The sequence below is a fragment of the Populus alba genome, chromosome 11 (genome assembly GCF_005239225.2).
Source record: "Populus alba chromosome 11, ASM523922v2, whole genome shotgun sequence".
Classification (NCBI taxonomy): domain Eukaryota; kingdom Viridiplantae; phylum Streptophyta; class Magnoliopsida; order Malpighiales; family Salicaceae; genus Populus; species Populus alba.
The window spans coordinates 21,438,569-21,455,965 of NC_133294.1; the positions used below are offsets into that span (position 1 = coordinate 21,438,569).

General features: G+C 32.4%; 2 protein-coding genes across 4 annotated transcripts; both read right to left on the bottom strand.

Moving 5' to 3' along the window:
- Positions 1-4,096: 4,096 nt before the first annotated feature.
- Positions 4,097-7,329, bottom strand: LOC118040739 (N-acylphosphatidylethanolamine synthase). 3 transcript variants are annotated; one of them, XM_035047753.2, is made up of 5 exons: positions 7,073-7,329; positions 6,798-6,925; positions 6,404-6,489; positions 5,421-5,558; positions 4,097-5,149 (listed from the first exon to the last, which is right to left on the bottom strand). In XM_035047753.2, exons 1-5 carry the CDS (start codon positions 7,279-7,281, stop codon positions 4,832-4,834), a joined length of 879 nt encoding a protein of 292 aa, XP_034903644.1. In that variant the 5' UTR covers positions 7,282-7,329; the 3' UTR covers positions 4,097-4,831. The 3 variants fall into 3 exon arrangements, with proteins under 3 accessions (XP_034903644.1, XP_034903647.1, XP_034903646.1); XM_035047756.2 differs by having other exon boundaries at positions 7,108-7,290; XM_035047755.2 differs by having other exon boundaries at positions 7,093-7,290.
- A 1,103-nt stretch (positions 7,330-8,432) lies between these two features.
- On the bottom strand, positions 8,433-13,105 carry LOC118040740 (probable aquaporin NIP5-1). The gene is made up of 4 exons (XM_035047757.2): positions 12,107-13,105; positions 9,800-10,219; positions 9,572-9,633; positions 8,433-9,007 (listed from the first exon to the last, which is right to left on the bottom strand). The coding sequence occupies exons 1-4, from the start codon at positions 12,332-12,334 to the stop codon at positions 8,812-8,814; spliced, it is 906 nt and encodes a 301-aa protein (XP_034903648.1). The 5' UTR covers positions 12,335-13,105; the 3' UTR covers positions 8,433-8,811.
- Between the last annotated feature and the right edge of the window lie 4,292 nt (positions 13,106-17,397).

The following is a 17,397-nucleotide window of genomic DNA, read 5'->3' on the forward strand; positions in this document are numbered from 1 at the left end:
ATAGTCTCATGGTTGATAAAAAATATCATTTATTATCGTATCTTATTTTTAACTTAAATATCTAAAAAAACAGTGTAGTTCAATATTTTTATTTTTATTATTTATTTATTAAAGATAACAATATTTTTTTTGTTAATGACCTTTTAAGATTTTTTTATTAATAAATTAGATTTTATTAACATATTATTCAATTAAAAATACTCATAAAAAAATTATATGTAGTTTCCATGTAACATGTACTGATAAAGGTTGGGGGTGTAATTTACGTGTCTGTTTGTTACTGCGGATGTTCGTATATATTTTAAAAAAATTAAATTTTTTTATTTAAAATTAATATTTTAAAAATAACGGATAGCATGCATTTCCTATTTAAGCAACTAGCCTTGTATTTTTTATTTGTTTTTTTGGGAATTTCAAAAGGTTGGCCCCACTCCACAGAAGTCCGCCTTTTATGTTTCAGCACTAGGGTCCCCTCCAAGATTTTGACTTGGCATCTTATAGGGACCCCATTTTCATGATCTTGTGCTATCTATACTGCTTTTTTTTTTCTTTTTTTTTCACATTTTGAGATGTGAGCCCCATTGCCTTTTGTTAGTGCTTGATGATCAAATTAATATATAAATTCAAGATTTGATTAAGAACACTTTTTGTTGAATAGTTGAACAAGACTTTTGATAATTTCTCTCTTTTTTTTAGGGAAAATTGTTTTAACATTGTGAAAAAACATACAAATATCTCAAAACTTTCTCTCTTTAGTATTTATATGGAAGATGAGATTGAGGGAGTGGTGGAAAGTATGATAGCGATTAATTTTTAAAGTGTTTTTTTATTGGAAAATATATTTAAATAATTTTTTTTATGTTTTAAAAATTATTTTTAATATTAGCACATCAAAACGATTCAAAAACATAAAAATTTAATTTTAAACAAAAAAAATTTAATTTTTTAAAAAAACATCATTTCAATTGTGTTCGTAAATAATCACTAAAGCAACACGGTTATGTCATGTTTTTGCCAAATTTTGAATTTTTATTTTGCTTAAAATTATTTTTAGAAGCTTTTTTATTATTTTTAATTTGTTGGTATAAAAATTAAATTATAAAAAATAAAAAATTATTTTGATATATTTTCAAGAAAAAAATACTTTGAAAAACAACCATTAAATGTATGTCTGGCATTGTAGTAGCTCTTGCAATTATGATTTTAAAATATAAATTGGAAAAACAATATAAATTATAGCTCTTTTTTAATCAAGATTTCAATAGAGAATTTTAATTGTAATTTATGTAAAATTATGATGTGTTTTTTTTAAAAAAAAAAAAGTTTAAACACTTAGATTGAAAGATGTAATATTCTACCACCCGTCAGTTCGTGTAATGTCAATGAAATTCATCTTTTGGCTAGTATTTTATCACCGACTTGGGATAAAAAGAATAGAGATAACTGGGACATAAATTTGGTTGAAGAAATGAGATAGGAATATAAAATACATTTATTTTTTAAATAATTTTAGAGTTAATTTCTAAATTTTCAAAATATAAAGTATAAAAAAATCATTGACTTTCCCTGATACAATAATCAAACACTATCAAAATAAAAATTCATGTATAGAATGGAAAAAAAAAATTACTTTTATTCCATCGCATACACACACCAATTTAAGTTTTTATTTTGCTAAAAAAATGCCTTGAAAATATTAAAGATCGAAACTTTTTATTGCTGCTGTAATTCATCAGTGTGACCTTTCACCACTGATCCCAAAAATCCCAAATCACAATAAAAATTCTCACATGATCCTCGAACACACATCATTTGTGATGCATGCAGATATTTGAAATGGACCCATAAATTTCGTGTCCTGAGTACTTGGAGCCCTGGACAGTTCACTTGATCCTTTCGGAATCATGGCCTAACAATTAGAACGTGTTTAGCAGTTTGGTAGCGGTTGCTTTTCAAATAACTTTTTATACTGAAATACATGTCAATAATGTTTTTTTTATTTTTTAAAAATTATTTTTGATATCAGCACATCAAAATGATCCAAAAAGTACAAACCACACTTAATTTTAGTAAAAAAAAAAAATCAAAATTTAACGAAACACAGGTTAAAACGCACAGTCAAACACTACCTTAGACACAATTATTGCTTCACAGGCACATGCACGTTTGTGCCACAAATGACCCTTTCTAGGCAAATTTGCTGGGTTGCTGGCCATGTCGCTGCCGGCACCTCCCTGACCACCAGCTAAGCTAAATCACTTAAAATACATGTGATTAATATTAATTTTTAAAATTTTATTTTAATATTAATATATCAAAATAATTTAAAAATATAAAAATAATTAATTTAAAGTAATAATTTTAAAAAATATAATTATAACAAACGAACAGGTCCTTTGTTTTGTTCATGTCTAATCAATTTGTCCCTTTCAATGTTCATGAGATGGAAGGGGCAGAAGAAAAGCGTATCGACCAATCAATAAAATTGGAAGAGTATTTACTCACACGGTAGCATTCAAGACAGACATGAGAAATTTGGGGAATGGAAAGTCATCATTGTTAAAGCACATACCAACCATGTTAAAAGCATCAACCAGATTCACTTATATCTATCAGCTCCCTTTTTTTTTCTTTTCTTTTTTTCATTAAGGTAATTTTTGTTTTTTTGCTACTGCATTCTCAGTTTGATAGTTAACTCAATGACTAGTCGATCTATAATTTAACATAAATAGAGTTTCAAATTATATTAGGTAAGAGTTGATTCGATCAAATTTACTCATCCTAATAGTTTATCAATGATATAGTCAATTTAATTAAAAATCAATTTTTTTAATATTTTTGAAACAATATTATTTTGATTTATTTTTTAAAATTATTCGGCTTGCTTGCTTTATAAACTAAGATCTAATCTATTTTTGATAAAGTCTCAAGCAACTAATTTATTTTGGAATTGATGTGTTTACAGATAAACATTTCTTTTTTCCAACCTCCTTTTCAATCAAAATCCAAAATAATAACCCAATAAAAAGACTCATTGGTCACAAGCAATGATATAAATTCAAGAACAACCTTCATTCTAACCACCATGAGTTCATCCAAATCCAAGTAGAAATGGGACCATGTTTTGAAAGAGGCTAGCTCAAATGGAAGTAACCAAAACATGACTAAACTAGTAAGGAGAGGCCGACATAAGATAATTTAGAAAGAATTTGATAATGGTTAATATCAACACATTAAAATAATAATAATAAAAATCAAAATTGCGAAACCTTCATTTTGAATGCAATGCCAAACGGCGGTACTAGTCCGGCAGTCTCTAGAAATCAACTTTTCTATTCACCAAAAGCAAACTTGCCTTGGCTTTATCGTCAAGAATTTCTTTCATTTTTGTTACCAAAAAGGCATACAGCTCCAAGAATGACAGTGCAGACACACAAAAAAGGTGATCAAAGCTCCTAGAAAAAGTGATTGGGTCTTCTTAAAGGGATTCCAACCTGCATTCTGCCTCCACACTGCCCTTACTTTTTATCCTGGGGTCCGTTGTGGTTGCATATTCATTAGTTTGTGAGAGCCCTAAAGTGAGGGAGATCCTGACAGTAGTAAATCCACATTCTGTAATCTGTACCATAAAGCTGCTGGTATTAGGAATGTATATTTGCTGTCCTTTCTACCATCTACTCACTACTGATAATTCTGTGTGTGCAAGGTCCACCGGAGAAAAGGGTATGAAAGAAAATCCTACCCATGCTAGCTGCTATCAACTAAATTCTGTCTGCGAAGGTCCAGGAAGGGAAAAAGAAGGTATGAATGCTGCTTCCAAGTACAGTTGCCATTATCAAGTGAAATACCAATAAGTGGTTTCAATTATGATTCCAAAGCTCATCATTTGATTGTGATAGCATCAACTAACTCCACTTCCTCGAGACTAGCCATCTCAACTACATGAGTGCACGACCAAACTCTCCACTACAAACCACCACTAATGAAAAATATTTGACTTCTATCATCCATGCATTTAAGGGCAGCAGATAAAGATTCCAAGGACAGAAAATGATCAGAGAGCAACTGCTGAACGTGCAAAACACCATTTTATACATGCAGGCAATTGAAGAAGATAATTCTATTGAAGAATACCTATTGCGAAGATTACAAGCAAGGCAGATAGAACGTCCTTCACAATAACATAACTATTTAGAACATCAAGTTACAGTGTTCCAGATCCAATGAATCTCCGCAGAGACTCCTGTAGCCACAAAAAGTTGCTTCCATTACAATCATTCACCCTCCAATATACCTCTAAAAGAATCAATTGCAGGTCTTTCACCCTAGGCAACGATACCAATTGTTCAGTGGTCACTGCAAGTGGTGGAGAGCGTTGTCCAAATACCCCATGACACTGTAAGAGGTGCTGATTATGTATTTGCTCACAATTAAATTACATAAAACAAGCATCAAGAGGCAATGCTCAATGAGCTCTCCTCTCTTGTTTCAAATGATTAGGATTGTCGTTTTAAAAACCTTTGGGAACAACCTGCTTCTCATCCTTCCAGATAAAAAATTTTCGAGGGGAAATGAATAAGGATATGGAGTGCACAAGAAAAATTATCACAACTTTCTATCCGCCCTCAAAGACATGCAAAAAGAATCAAGAATTTGAACTAGTGAAAGGATGTCTTGTGCTTCTCCCCTCGTTTAAATTTTCAAAATAGATTCCTATAAACATGACCGGAACAAAGGTGTATTTATCATTCCCGTAAACTTTTGGAAATAATCACATGCATATCCCCTACCACCATGCATGCATGATAGAAGACATGCACGAAGATATTCTCTACTCTTCTACCTGTCCAGAATTCAGAGATTTTGCCTCAGATAACTTTTTATTTGAACTCCTTAAGCATTCCATGGAGGTCTGAATCTGCTCTGAAATACTAGTGTAGAGACATCTCTGTGCTGCTTCATCCAATCCAGACGGGGAAAGGATGGGCCATCCTCTGGTAGGATTATGCAAATTACGGGACATGGAAATTGCCATTTGTGTCATTTTAGGAAGGTTGAATTCCATAGGCTCCCCAATAAATATGTTGATGCTCTTATTACACAACGGAAAAGGAGGCCTTCTCCCAAACCAAAATTTTTCAGGCATCACCTGCAAGTTATAACCAATAATGTGAAATACTCAATGATGGCTGCATTTTATGTAAAATCCAGAAAGTTAGCTAGGCCAAAAAAGATGCTGTATGAAGAACTTCTAGACCCAAAATCAGTAAAATTAGTGCGTGAATGAAGAACTGTTACATGTAAATGTCTAGCTTTCTGGTACACAAGGAAAATGAGAATGCAATCCTCTTTCAGTTCCATACATGTTCAAGTCACCTATTCAAAATCTTTCAATTCTATGAATATTGAAGAAACGTTACCTCTTCAAAACCATGATGAACAATTGGCAGAACTATTGGAGTTACAGGGGATCGAACAATGAGACTAGCAGTTCCCCATTTCAATCGCCTTATAGAAGCATCTTCTTGAGACACTTTTCCTTCAGGAAAGGTATGTAGCTGCTCATTAAAAGCAAGAAAAGCACCAGGACAGTGAGGGAAAAAAAAAATGTTTCCTCATAAAAAACCATGGAACAATTTACATAATTTCTCAGACACTCTGCCTGCTAGTGTAGGATATGTATCGCTATGATGGCAAGTGAGACTGAACATCACCCAGTTAAAGAAAGCCATTAAATCATGCTTCCTGCTGTTCACAAGTCCATTGCAACCTAAAAACGTGCAATATTTTTCACAATAGCAATTCCAATTCAGGTTCTCATCATATTACTATTCAAGCTACTGGTTTGAACTTATAATAATTGAACCATACAAGTTACTGCCTGGAAGTTTTTCATACTTGACAATAATGCACCAATGCACGAAAAACAGGACATTGACTGAGCAAAAACACGTTAAACACTATGCTCTCATTCATGAAAAATTGACAATACTAAGCATTACATAAACCGTCTCAATGTATCATTGACACTATGACAGCAATCTTTCTGTCAATCTAGTTACACCCATCAAGAAGTGTTGAATGATCAAGCTGCTTCAGACTAAAAAGGCTCACATCTTTCACAAAATTGGCCAATGCTGAGAGAGAGGGAGGTGGAATTGCAAGGAATTATGTTTTAGCAGCCTAGTGAGGCCAGGACTTCATTGATACAATGAAGAAAGCATGGGCACTTTTAACTAATAGTATAAGGCCAGTCAGGAGAGTTCATTAAGACATAAAAAAACGTAATACTATAAACATTCAACATATTCATACACTAACCAAACTATGTTTCAGTAGAAACTAAACAACAAAACCATCTAATCATTACACCAAATAATGGTATGGCATTTTAAGTAAATACCCATTCTCCATCACTCAACCGCTCAAGAGCTTCATTCATGTGCTCTTGATAGATTCCACCACCCCTTGTAATAGGTATACATTTCCCTGCAGAATTCACTACTTCAGACCCAAAAGCTTACTAAAAAAGTATCACATAAATTACTTAAAAACAAGGATTTATGTCGCAACCACAACTGAAGATAGAATAGAACATGGCCTGTCCTATTTTAGTACTTTCAAGTGATATTGTTTCAGCAGCAGCTAAGGTTTGAACCAACAACAGAACACTAAATTGCAACTGATTTTCATATACATAGCTCAAATTAAAAAAAGAAAATGAAACAAAGAAAACTCCAAAACCAACAAACACAATAGACAATTTAACACAGAAATCAGCAAGGACAAAAAAATACCAATACGGAAAAAATAAGACAGCAATGAATTCTTGAAACAAATGTCTTCAGCTGCAAGTGCCCATCTAGCCAAATTTGAATAAAAAATAGGAAACCCCTTGAATCCCCACATCACTGGATCATCCAACCTGTCAAAAACAACAGCAAAACTCTAAAACACCAAACTTTCCCTTCATTAATGGTCAAAGAACCAATCTTTACCGAGAAATCAAGCATTAAACAAACAGAAAAAAGAAACCCAGAAAAGAAAAGGCAACCAAATGAGCATAAGTTACGTGGACATGTGATTGCTAACAGTGATAAGGGGTACCCCAAGGGGTCTAGATCGAACAAGATTGATAAGGGTATCAGCATTATGGACTGTAGTGGTGTTAAGAAGATTGGCAACTGCCTTTGCAAATGCTCCAACGGCCATAATCACCATCTTTCTTGGTATTCCTCTCATGTGGCTCCCTCTTGCTGCCCACTCCATCGTTCGAGTCATCTTTTTCTTGACTTGTTTGCTGTTGCAGTTGGTCTTCGGTGGCCGTGATTTCTTTGCTCAAAATAAGAGTAGTCAAGACCTTGGGCCTTTAGTTCGTTTTTTTGTTTTAGGCCTTGGGCCCTTGAAAATCCAGCCCATGCTTATTATTCGACACTTTACCTATATGAAATTGCAATAAAATAAAATTCTCTAAATAAAATAAACTATAAAAAAGAAAAGTATAATTGTAAACAATTTTTTCGATTATTTAAAAAACTCAACTCTATTACTTTATTGTTATAGATAAAGCTGGAAATAAGAAAAAGTAAATATGAATTTAAATTGTCAGATGAAGTTTCAAGATATGATTTATATTATTTTTTAATATATTTCTTTGAATAGAAAACCTTTAAGCTTGAAACTTGTACGTATTCTTATTATCTTGTGCTTAATTTTTATTAAATAAACAGGGATGACGAGATTCGAACTTGTAACCGCTTGGTTATCGAGATTATAATATCATCATATCAAAGAATTATCTTAACTTAATAGTTTGTGCTATTAGGTGAAATCACATGATATGATTTATATTATTTTTAGAGACAGAGTAGGAAATAAGAAAAAGTAAATATGAGTTTAAACTATCAGATGAGATTTCAATATATGATTTATATTATTTTTTAATATATCTCATTTAAAAAAAGCCCTTGAATGTATCCACATTATCTTGTGCTTAATTTTATTAAATAAATAGGGATGACGATATTCAAACTTGTACTGCTTGGTTATTGAAGTTATAATACCATATCAAATAATCATTTCAACTTAATATCTTATATTATTAAGTAAAATCACATTATATAATTTATATTATTTTTTAATATATTTTTTATACCTATCTTGAATTATACAGTATCAAAGATGGTGGAGACAACATGATTGTGGTTGAAGTATTTAAAATGATAATTAATGTAATTTGATTATTTTTATGTAAAATATCTTATAGAATATCATGAATTAAAATGATAATTAATGTGATTTGATCATTGTTTTGTCTTCATTTTCCTTTGATATATATATATCCCATACCGATTAACATTGAATCGAATCCAACCTGATAGTGGCAGATAAGAGGAGGCAAAATATCAGTAAAATTAGACAAGAAGGAAAAATGTACATAATCCTTGCATTTTTCATCCCATATATGTTTTTCTGCATCACACATAACATTTTTCACAAGAAATTACAAAGACAATAATATTAAAACACAAAGACAGTAATATCATGAGACATGTTTAATCTCACGTAGCTAGGAAATAAAACACACAAAATAAAGAAGCGCTTCGTCAAGCTCTGTATTAATTACATATCCAGAGATGATGACTGAAGAGATGGCAATCACCACTCCAAGTGCACCCCATTATTCAAACACACTGTAGGCCGTGGACTTAGCGTCACATCACCTTTTTATTCCTCGCAAACTTTCAAAGATATTAATCATGCATTTATCGTACTGTTCCACGCCATCATATACTGCATGATCGATCTATCCTACCGACGGAAGCTCCTGACTTGACGGGGTGGATCAGCCACGTCGTCCCGGAGCTTCACGAGCGTGTAGGTGCCAGCACCAACTAGGGCTCCAAGTGTAGGTGCCACCAGATAAATCCAAATATGCTTGTAATTTCCCGCAGCCACTGCTGGCCCCAAAGTCCTCACTGGATTCATTGAACCACCACTTGATGGCCTGCCCACGTCAAGAAGATTACAATTATACCACTGCACTTTCCAATATTTTTCTTCACCAAACTTTGTTTTCTGTACCGTAAGCATTATATATTATATATATGGTAAAATCACTGTATTCTCGCAAAACAACATTATTTAGTTTTCATACTGTATATGAAAATTCCCGGAGCTTCTCATGTTTGGTTCTTTCATGGTTTTTGTCCTTTCAACAGGAAAGGTTAGACCTATCCCTTCATCATTTCTCTAGCCATCTTTAACCCCGGCCCTAGCTAAAGCGGTGACATGTATTGCTAGCTAGCCCGCCTACCCTATTCGGGGAATCAGTACTGCTATCATATACGACATTTTAGGCTCTTCCTTGCATGCAAGCAAGGCTTGATATTATTGACTTCATAGAGAGCTGGATTTGTTTACTTGTATTTCAACTTCTGTTTCCATGTTTTGTCACAAACACGTAGCAATATCCTCGAGATCAAATTACCGAAACGATGAAGTTTTCAAAAATCTCTATAAACAAATAAATGATTGCCTGAAGAAGGAAGGAAGACTTGGAGTAACTTACCCTGCAACAAGAATGTTCAGCATAACCGTAGCTCCGACTGCTATTCCAGCCAGCTCTCCCACCTTTTCATCAAAAGAGAGAAAATATATAAGCTGATATGCATGTGTGTGGAGATGCTCTCATGTGTTCGTACGTACAAATTGATATATAACATTAATAACTTATTAGGAAAGAAACACCATCTAGGTGGGTGTGTAAAGAAATGAATTACTAGGAAGAAGTACTCACGGCACGAGTGTCGGTGGCAACGGCGGTGACAACAAACAAGAGATTGAAAGTGATGAAGAACTCAAGTGCAAAAGCTTGGCCGGGGCTCACAGATGGAACGGTAACCCCTCCAGACATGAAGGGGTGGAAGACTCCTTTAAGAGCAAAGGAAGCACAGATGGAAGCCGATACTTGAGCTGCAATGTAGGCAGGCACTTGGACCCAGGGGAAGTGGCGTAGAGCTGCAAAAGCAATGGTGAGTGATGGGTTCAAATGAGCTCCAGAGATGTGTCCAGTTGATAGGATTATGATCATCACTGCTAGTCCGGCACAGGCTGCGTTTCCGATCAGTGTTTCTGCGTTATCATACTTCTGGTTCACTATTGGTCCGGCTGTCGCCATAAATATCAGGACGAAGGTTCCCACAAATTCTGCTCCAAGCTGCATGTACATGTCAGTCATTAATCCGTAAACACCCAATCATCAATTCTTGATAATATTCCAACTGAATATTTTGACACGAATTAGAGGCATTTTACCGCATTTTAAAATCATTAAAATAGTTCAAGAACTCTACTTTATTTTAACAACAAAAAGAACTCATATAATTTAGCTTCACATCAATTGGCTTTACATAGGAACTGATACATTCCAACCCTACTTTTCTAATGTTTGATGAGGATGCTCTAAAGAGACAGGTAGACATAGAAATAATATTATCTTCTAACAAGACGATGATATACGCAGCATTACTAACAAACCGTCCTAACATTATCTTTCCAGGGGGGGTGGAGTGTCCGGCAGGAATTGTTTTTTAAAGTTTTGTTTTTTTAATATATTAAAATAATTAAAAATATATATATATATATTTAAATTTCCATAAAATACTATTTAAAATACAATTCTAAACTACAAGAGTAGGTGAGATGACTTCATGATTTTAATATTTTGGGTTATTTTCTCTGTTTTACTGTCCCTGAAGACTATATATATATATTCCATTATTTTCACCTCTGTCACCTGCTTTATTTCTAACCACAAAATCAAGGTCCAATAAGAAGCTTATTATTAAAATAAAATTAACCCAGAAGCTGCCACCCTCCTCGTAGTTTAGCATGCTGGTTTATTATTTTAGTTAATTTGTAACAATTATTTTTATATAATTATTAACAAATATTAACTCTGCTATACGACATCATGGTTACGTTTCTTCAAATAGGAAAAAAAAAAAACAGATGTAAACGTGATTGATTGCCTAAACAAATAAAAAATAGAAATTAAATATATTTTCACACAATTTCAAAATTAAAACAAAAAATAATTTTTTTTCTTGTCTCCTTCTCTTCTAATTTAGGGCAGTAAACAAACCCTAACTATGAGACAGGACATCACATTCAATTAGATTTACAAGCCACTAGGCTTGTTCATGTATGTCGGGTATCAAACCCACGGCCCACCATCTAAGACTTTAGAGTTTGGATGGTTGTGATTGTTTTTTTTGCAGATAAGAGTGTTCGGGGGTTAGTTTATGTACAACATAATTAATTTTATTTATATATTTTAAAATTAATTATTATATAAATTTCTAATAGCTTAAATTAAATTATAGCATTAAGTTTGTAGGATCGGGTGATTATTGGGTGCATGCTATGCTGCTATACCTTTTTATCAACCTCTTATCACATCCAATCAAAACCTTTGGTAAAACAAAATGCAATGTCACAGTCGTGTATAAAAATAAAAATCTCTCACCGCCCGGAATTTCACTGAAACTCGGGAGGATAACTGCAAACAACGAAGTCAACATGGCAAGCAATAATAATAACTGCAGCGTTGAATATTCAACGTATCCGTCTAAGCTGTGTTTGTCACGGCTTCTCTCATGCTTACATGCACTTTTTGAAAAAAGAAAATGATTTGAAAGAATATTAAATTGATATGTTTTTACTTTATTTTTATGGTTTTAATATATTAATATTAAAAATAAAATTTAATTTTTTTTTCAAGTCATAAAAACTATTTTGAAGCACTGCGCCATCCATGTTTCTGGAAAAACAATTATCAACAAGTCCCAAGAATCTAAATTATTAACTGAAATCTAAGTAAACAAAGTGTAAAAATAGTTTTATATTAATTCTATGATTTTCTTTCTATCAAAATCAATAACAAAAGGAATAATTATATGTAATACACGGCGCATGATTGGAGGTAACGCCATGGTGATGTGAAGGGGTGGCGGTGTGTGTGCTTGCATGGCAGCTAGTGGCATTCATGGGGGTCCAAAAACAAGAAATAAAAAAGAAAGAGATGATCATAGAGAGGTTTTACCTTGCGAGTTAGAGAAACGTCAGGAGCAGGAATATCAAGGAAGCACGTATGGGGTTGACCCCAATTTGGAGCAGTGACAGGCAAGCACTTGCATTTTGGCATTATTTTCCTATCTGAATAGGACAGTGAGTCCACTCTCAGCCCAGTAAAAAGTGGCCCTCCCGGCGTCCCCGGCGTATTCGGTGCGGTCGCCGTCGGTGTCGTCCCAGCTTCTTCTGGTTCCGGCATTCTTCCCTCCCGACTTCTTTTTTTTTTTTTTTTTTGGGTTTTTGATGATAACAAGGAGCACTATAACAAAGACACAAACAAGTTTTTTTTTTTTTTTTTTTTTGTGGAGATAATTAAAGGGTGGATAGGAGAGAGAGACAGTTACATGTTTTGTAGGTTTTTATAATGTTTTTGCTACAGGGTGGTTTTGATCTTAGCCAGGAGGATCAACAACAGTACTAGAGGAAAATTGTTACTCCTGATATGAAAACATATATGATAAATTACAAAAGCTATTTTTTTTTTTTTTTTTGGTTTTTGGAATGATGGGAATGAAGAACGACTTCAATTACATGCTTGACAAGCTTTTATAAAATTTCCGCTACGGAATAGGGGAAATGAAGCGAGCCAGGCTACAAACTACAAAATAAAGGCAGCTAGATCAGATGAAGCAATCTATGCATGGACAAAACTAGATTTTTTTTTTCTTTTCTGGGGGGGATTTCTGGGATTTTCGAGAAATGCAAAGACTTACATGCTTCGAAACTTTTTATAAAGGTCTGGCTAAGGAAGAAGGAGAAAACCAGACCGATCCAGCTTCAAGACTAAAACAAAGCAAACACAATACTATAGAGCATAGAAAGCTGAGCAAGAAGAGGAGGAAATGTTCTAATAAAATCTGTGACAGAAGAAATTACAGAGAATGGAGCTCGACAGGCTAGCTGCAGGGAGGAAGAAGAGGGAGTTGGTGAGAGTGTGAGCCAAAAACTAAAGCTATGTCAAAGCTTATAAACACGAAACGAGGCCCCTATGGTGTAAGAACTAAATTATAAATATTTTATCAAGAAAAAGTCACTGCAAAACACATCATCATCATCCCTTAACAGCTCTAGCTTCACCACATGATGCTAGAGTCACTTTACAGTTTCCTCACAGGCACATTCTCTGCCGTGTGATCTCAGTAAACGCCACATGATGACCTCTAATGGCCGGTAGCTATCGATCTGATCATGCACTGTCATGCCATCTTTTTACTTGCTTAAAATAATTTCAAAACCAGCCAATCATGGAATAAACAAAGCAAAATGAACCATCCTCCCTTCCCCTACAATAATACAAAAAACTTGCATTATTTTAGAGGACGCGTACATGAATAATAATGCATCTAGCCACGATCGCTTCCTGATCAGCTCGGACACATATTAAAGCATATAAAGCAGGAGACGAGGGGCTCATTTCCAGCTAGTGAGTTCAAGAGGAAAAACTCAACATCCAATGATTTAGTGCATATGTTTGAATCGGTAATGGAATACGTTAAGATTTTTTTAATTTTCTCTCTCGGCTAGATAAGTCATCCCATTGAATTTCCTTTTCAATCTTTGCTTGGATTTAAACTTGAAATGAATAAAATTTACAATTTTAGCCAGCCCTTGAATTGAAATATCAATTATTAGATTAAAATCTTGGATTGAAATGATATTTTATTATGATATCAAAATTTAAATAATATTTAGATATTTATTGAATAGGTGTTATGTGCTATTGTGCGAGCTAGTTTAGATTTCTTCAAACGAAAGAAAAAAATGTTAAGACAATGCAAGTGTTTTTAAAAAAACAATTAAAGACCCAAGTCATTAAGTTAATTGGGTGTAATAAGCTCGCATTGTAACGACAATATAATAACTAACTAAAAATACTAGAAAAAAAGGTTAAAAAAAATAACTCATTCTCATTCAGCTTAAAATGCTAGATCTGTAATTAATCTAGTTGTGATGTCGGGACAATCATATTAAAAGCAAATTAATTAAATCAATAAAATTCAATTATCAAACAATTCAATATTGATAGAAAAAAAAAGATTTGACTCAATTGATTTAGATTAATTCATTGACTTGCAACCATGTGTATAGAATTGAGGTGATTTTAAATTAAAAGCAATCGATCTAAAACTTAAAATTTTCGAGTTGGGAATGTTTCTTTATTACCGAATTAAGATCAAAAGAAAAATCAAATGGTATAAACATGGAGTTCTATAGTGTTACACTTTAGTTCAATTTATATATAATTAGGCATAATATATCATTTGACCCACAAACAACCACTCCGGAATCATGGCATCTCAACTTCAATGTCAAGGTTTAGCTCTCCTATTTGCCTTCATCTAACTCAGCACTTTACACTTTACCATTATTTTAATTTTAAAGAAAAACCCACTTGTAGATTAATCTGCCCTCTGCGATTTTTCCTGTGCCTATAATCAAAACCCTAGACCCTTGCCCTCCATCCTTTTTAACATCCCCCACATGTTTGATTATATTCCGTGGTCAGTTCACATTAATTTGTTCTGGTTTGCCTCTTTTTTCCCATTAAAATTTGATCAAGCATGCAATAACATTGATGTTGACGATGATGATGTTGACGATGGCGATGATTATAATAATTCACAGGTCATTATGACTCATCAGTGATATACTTAAAAATACGATGCTCATGAAGATACAATTCCAGGACGCTGCTACAATCCTCCAAAATTTGTAATATGAACGAAGAAACAAAACATTGAATCGCCATTGCATTGGTTGCTCTAATCTTTAAACACTCAGACAGGGCTGCCTATTGAAGATGAGCTAATCCCAAGATGATAAAATATTTTATTCAAGGAATCTTTAGAATTTGTCCTCTATTTTGCGTACATTTTTAATCCATCTTGCGTCTCATGCTAAGACTTGGTGTTACTGTATATTTTACTCGAGTTAACTTATATAATTTAATTTATGATTTGATTGAGTTTAAGTAAAAATAAAGGGAGAATTAAATTGGTTTGACCTCATAAAAAAAACACATAGGTTAACAATTAGTTTAAGAGAAAATCTAATATAAACTTGGTTATAGCCTACTAACTTTTTTCCTTTTTAATTTTTAAATTAATGATATTATTTTTTATTTTTTTATAAAATAAAAAAAATTAGATTGATCCAGAACAAGATCAATTCAACTAACCCATGACTTATAATTTGTGTAAGTAATCCCTAAATCGGATTTAAAAACTATATATATAACCCATGAAATTCTGGGGAAACCTCAAAAGCAATTCGTCTATAATGGATCTCGAATGACTCCCTGCATGTAGAATTATGATTCTCAATTAGATCCCTAATATTTATAAAATAGCTCCCAATTAAGTTTTTTTTCCATTCAAAACCACCACAAATTTTCAACAAAAAAATATCAATTTAGAGCGTGTTTGGTAGTGTGGTAGCGATTTCTTTTCAAATAACTTTTCGTGCCGAAATACATACTAATGATTTTTTTTATTTTTTAAAAATTATTTTTGACATCAGCACATCAAAACGATCCAGGAAGTACAAACCGCACTCAATTTTAACAAAAAACCAAATTTGAATTTTTTAGAAACACATGTTGAACCGCGTTTCCAAACAGCCCCTTAACGGCATCATTTTTATTAATGTAAAACATGCAATCTAGATAATAGAATATATTAACAAAATATTGACAACGAAAACTCAATCAAGAATTCTGATTTTTCTCGGATCCAATTGAGAGGAAAAAAATACACCCTTTGTCTATACTAAATTGAGGTATATTGGTTATAATCTAGAAATTAATTCAAGATATTTCCAAGACTCTCCCAACTTTTAGTTTGGATATCTAAATTGTGATGTAAAGTATTTTTTATTTAATAATATATTAAAATAGATTTTTTTAATATGTTTTTATTTTCAATATCAACATCACAATAAACACTATAAAAAATATTAATTTAAATTTTAAATTTTAAAAAATAAAGTTTTAGAAAAGTACACTAGAACGGTGCGGAAGGAATGTATAGGAATGTCGATTAACAAGTAAATATTAAATTATGAAGCTAGAAGCCAAAGGGCAACACATGTTCTTGTCTGTATTGCAAACGACCTATGAACTCTTGCAACTGGCCACCTAGAGAGAGAGAGAGAGAGGCTCCTGAAAGACAATATTGATAACTCTTGTATGTATATATTGTACATTATTTTCTTCATGATTTATTGTAGAATCTTAAAATTATTTAAAATCATAAAAAAAAATTAAAATTAAAATTTCTTTAAAAACACTTTTTTAAAATACAAAAACAATAATAATATATTTTAATGCCTAACAGCTTCTATTTTTAAAATATCTTTTAGGTTTCTTTCAAAGTCCATCAAATAACTCACTATTTTAATCAAGTTGACCCAATTAATAAATTTCAATTATATTATTTTTCTTTTGACTTATTTGGGTTTTTCTCTTAGAATTTTGTGCCTATTTTGTTTTTATCATATGATTTTTAAAAAATTAAATTAATTTTACTTTAAATTTATATATTTTTTAATATTTTCAATCATTTTAATATATTCATATCAAAAATAATTTTTTTAATATATTTTTAAATAAAAAATATTTTAAAAACAACCCCAATAAAACATCCCTTTCTTCACGGTATTGGCTCGAAGACGTGCAGCTCTGCTTTCCTATTGGTTGATTGTAAATAAATAAATAGAATAAAAATAACAATATTTGGTGGGATAGTCAATTGCATGCAAAGGCAACCTCGTCTCAATATAAAACACAGTCGTGGTGATTAGTGACTCCATCACTTGTCGGTCACCTTCTACCCTGAACCATGACCGAAGCCATGGATTCTATTGGTTGAATATCATGTCACCTCTTCCATTGTTAACTCTATGGAGTAAGTTGTGATATCCATCCTGATTTTTTTAGAAACTAATAAGTTAGCCACTTGATCTATAAAATATCTTTTTAATTACACTCTTACTTGTTATGCAATTGATCTAGGTCTACTTGTAACAAAGTCGTTTCAAAATTAAAAAATAAAATAAAATTAAGATGATGTTATTTTGTTTTATTCTTTTAAAAATTCAAGCTAGATTTTAAGAGAGTCAATTGAATAATAAATTAACCCAGTTATATTAAATTAACACTTATCTGTTTTAACTTAATATTTTTTTTAAGTAAATTGTCACTAAAATAATAAGTGGTCGGTCATTTTAAGGTATCAATTGTAGTTCACAATCAACATATGAAAT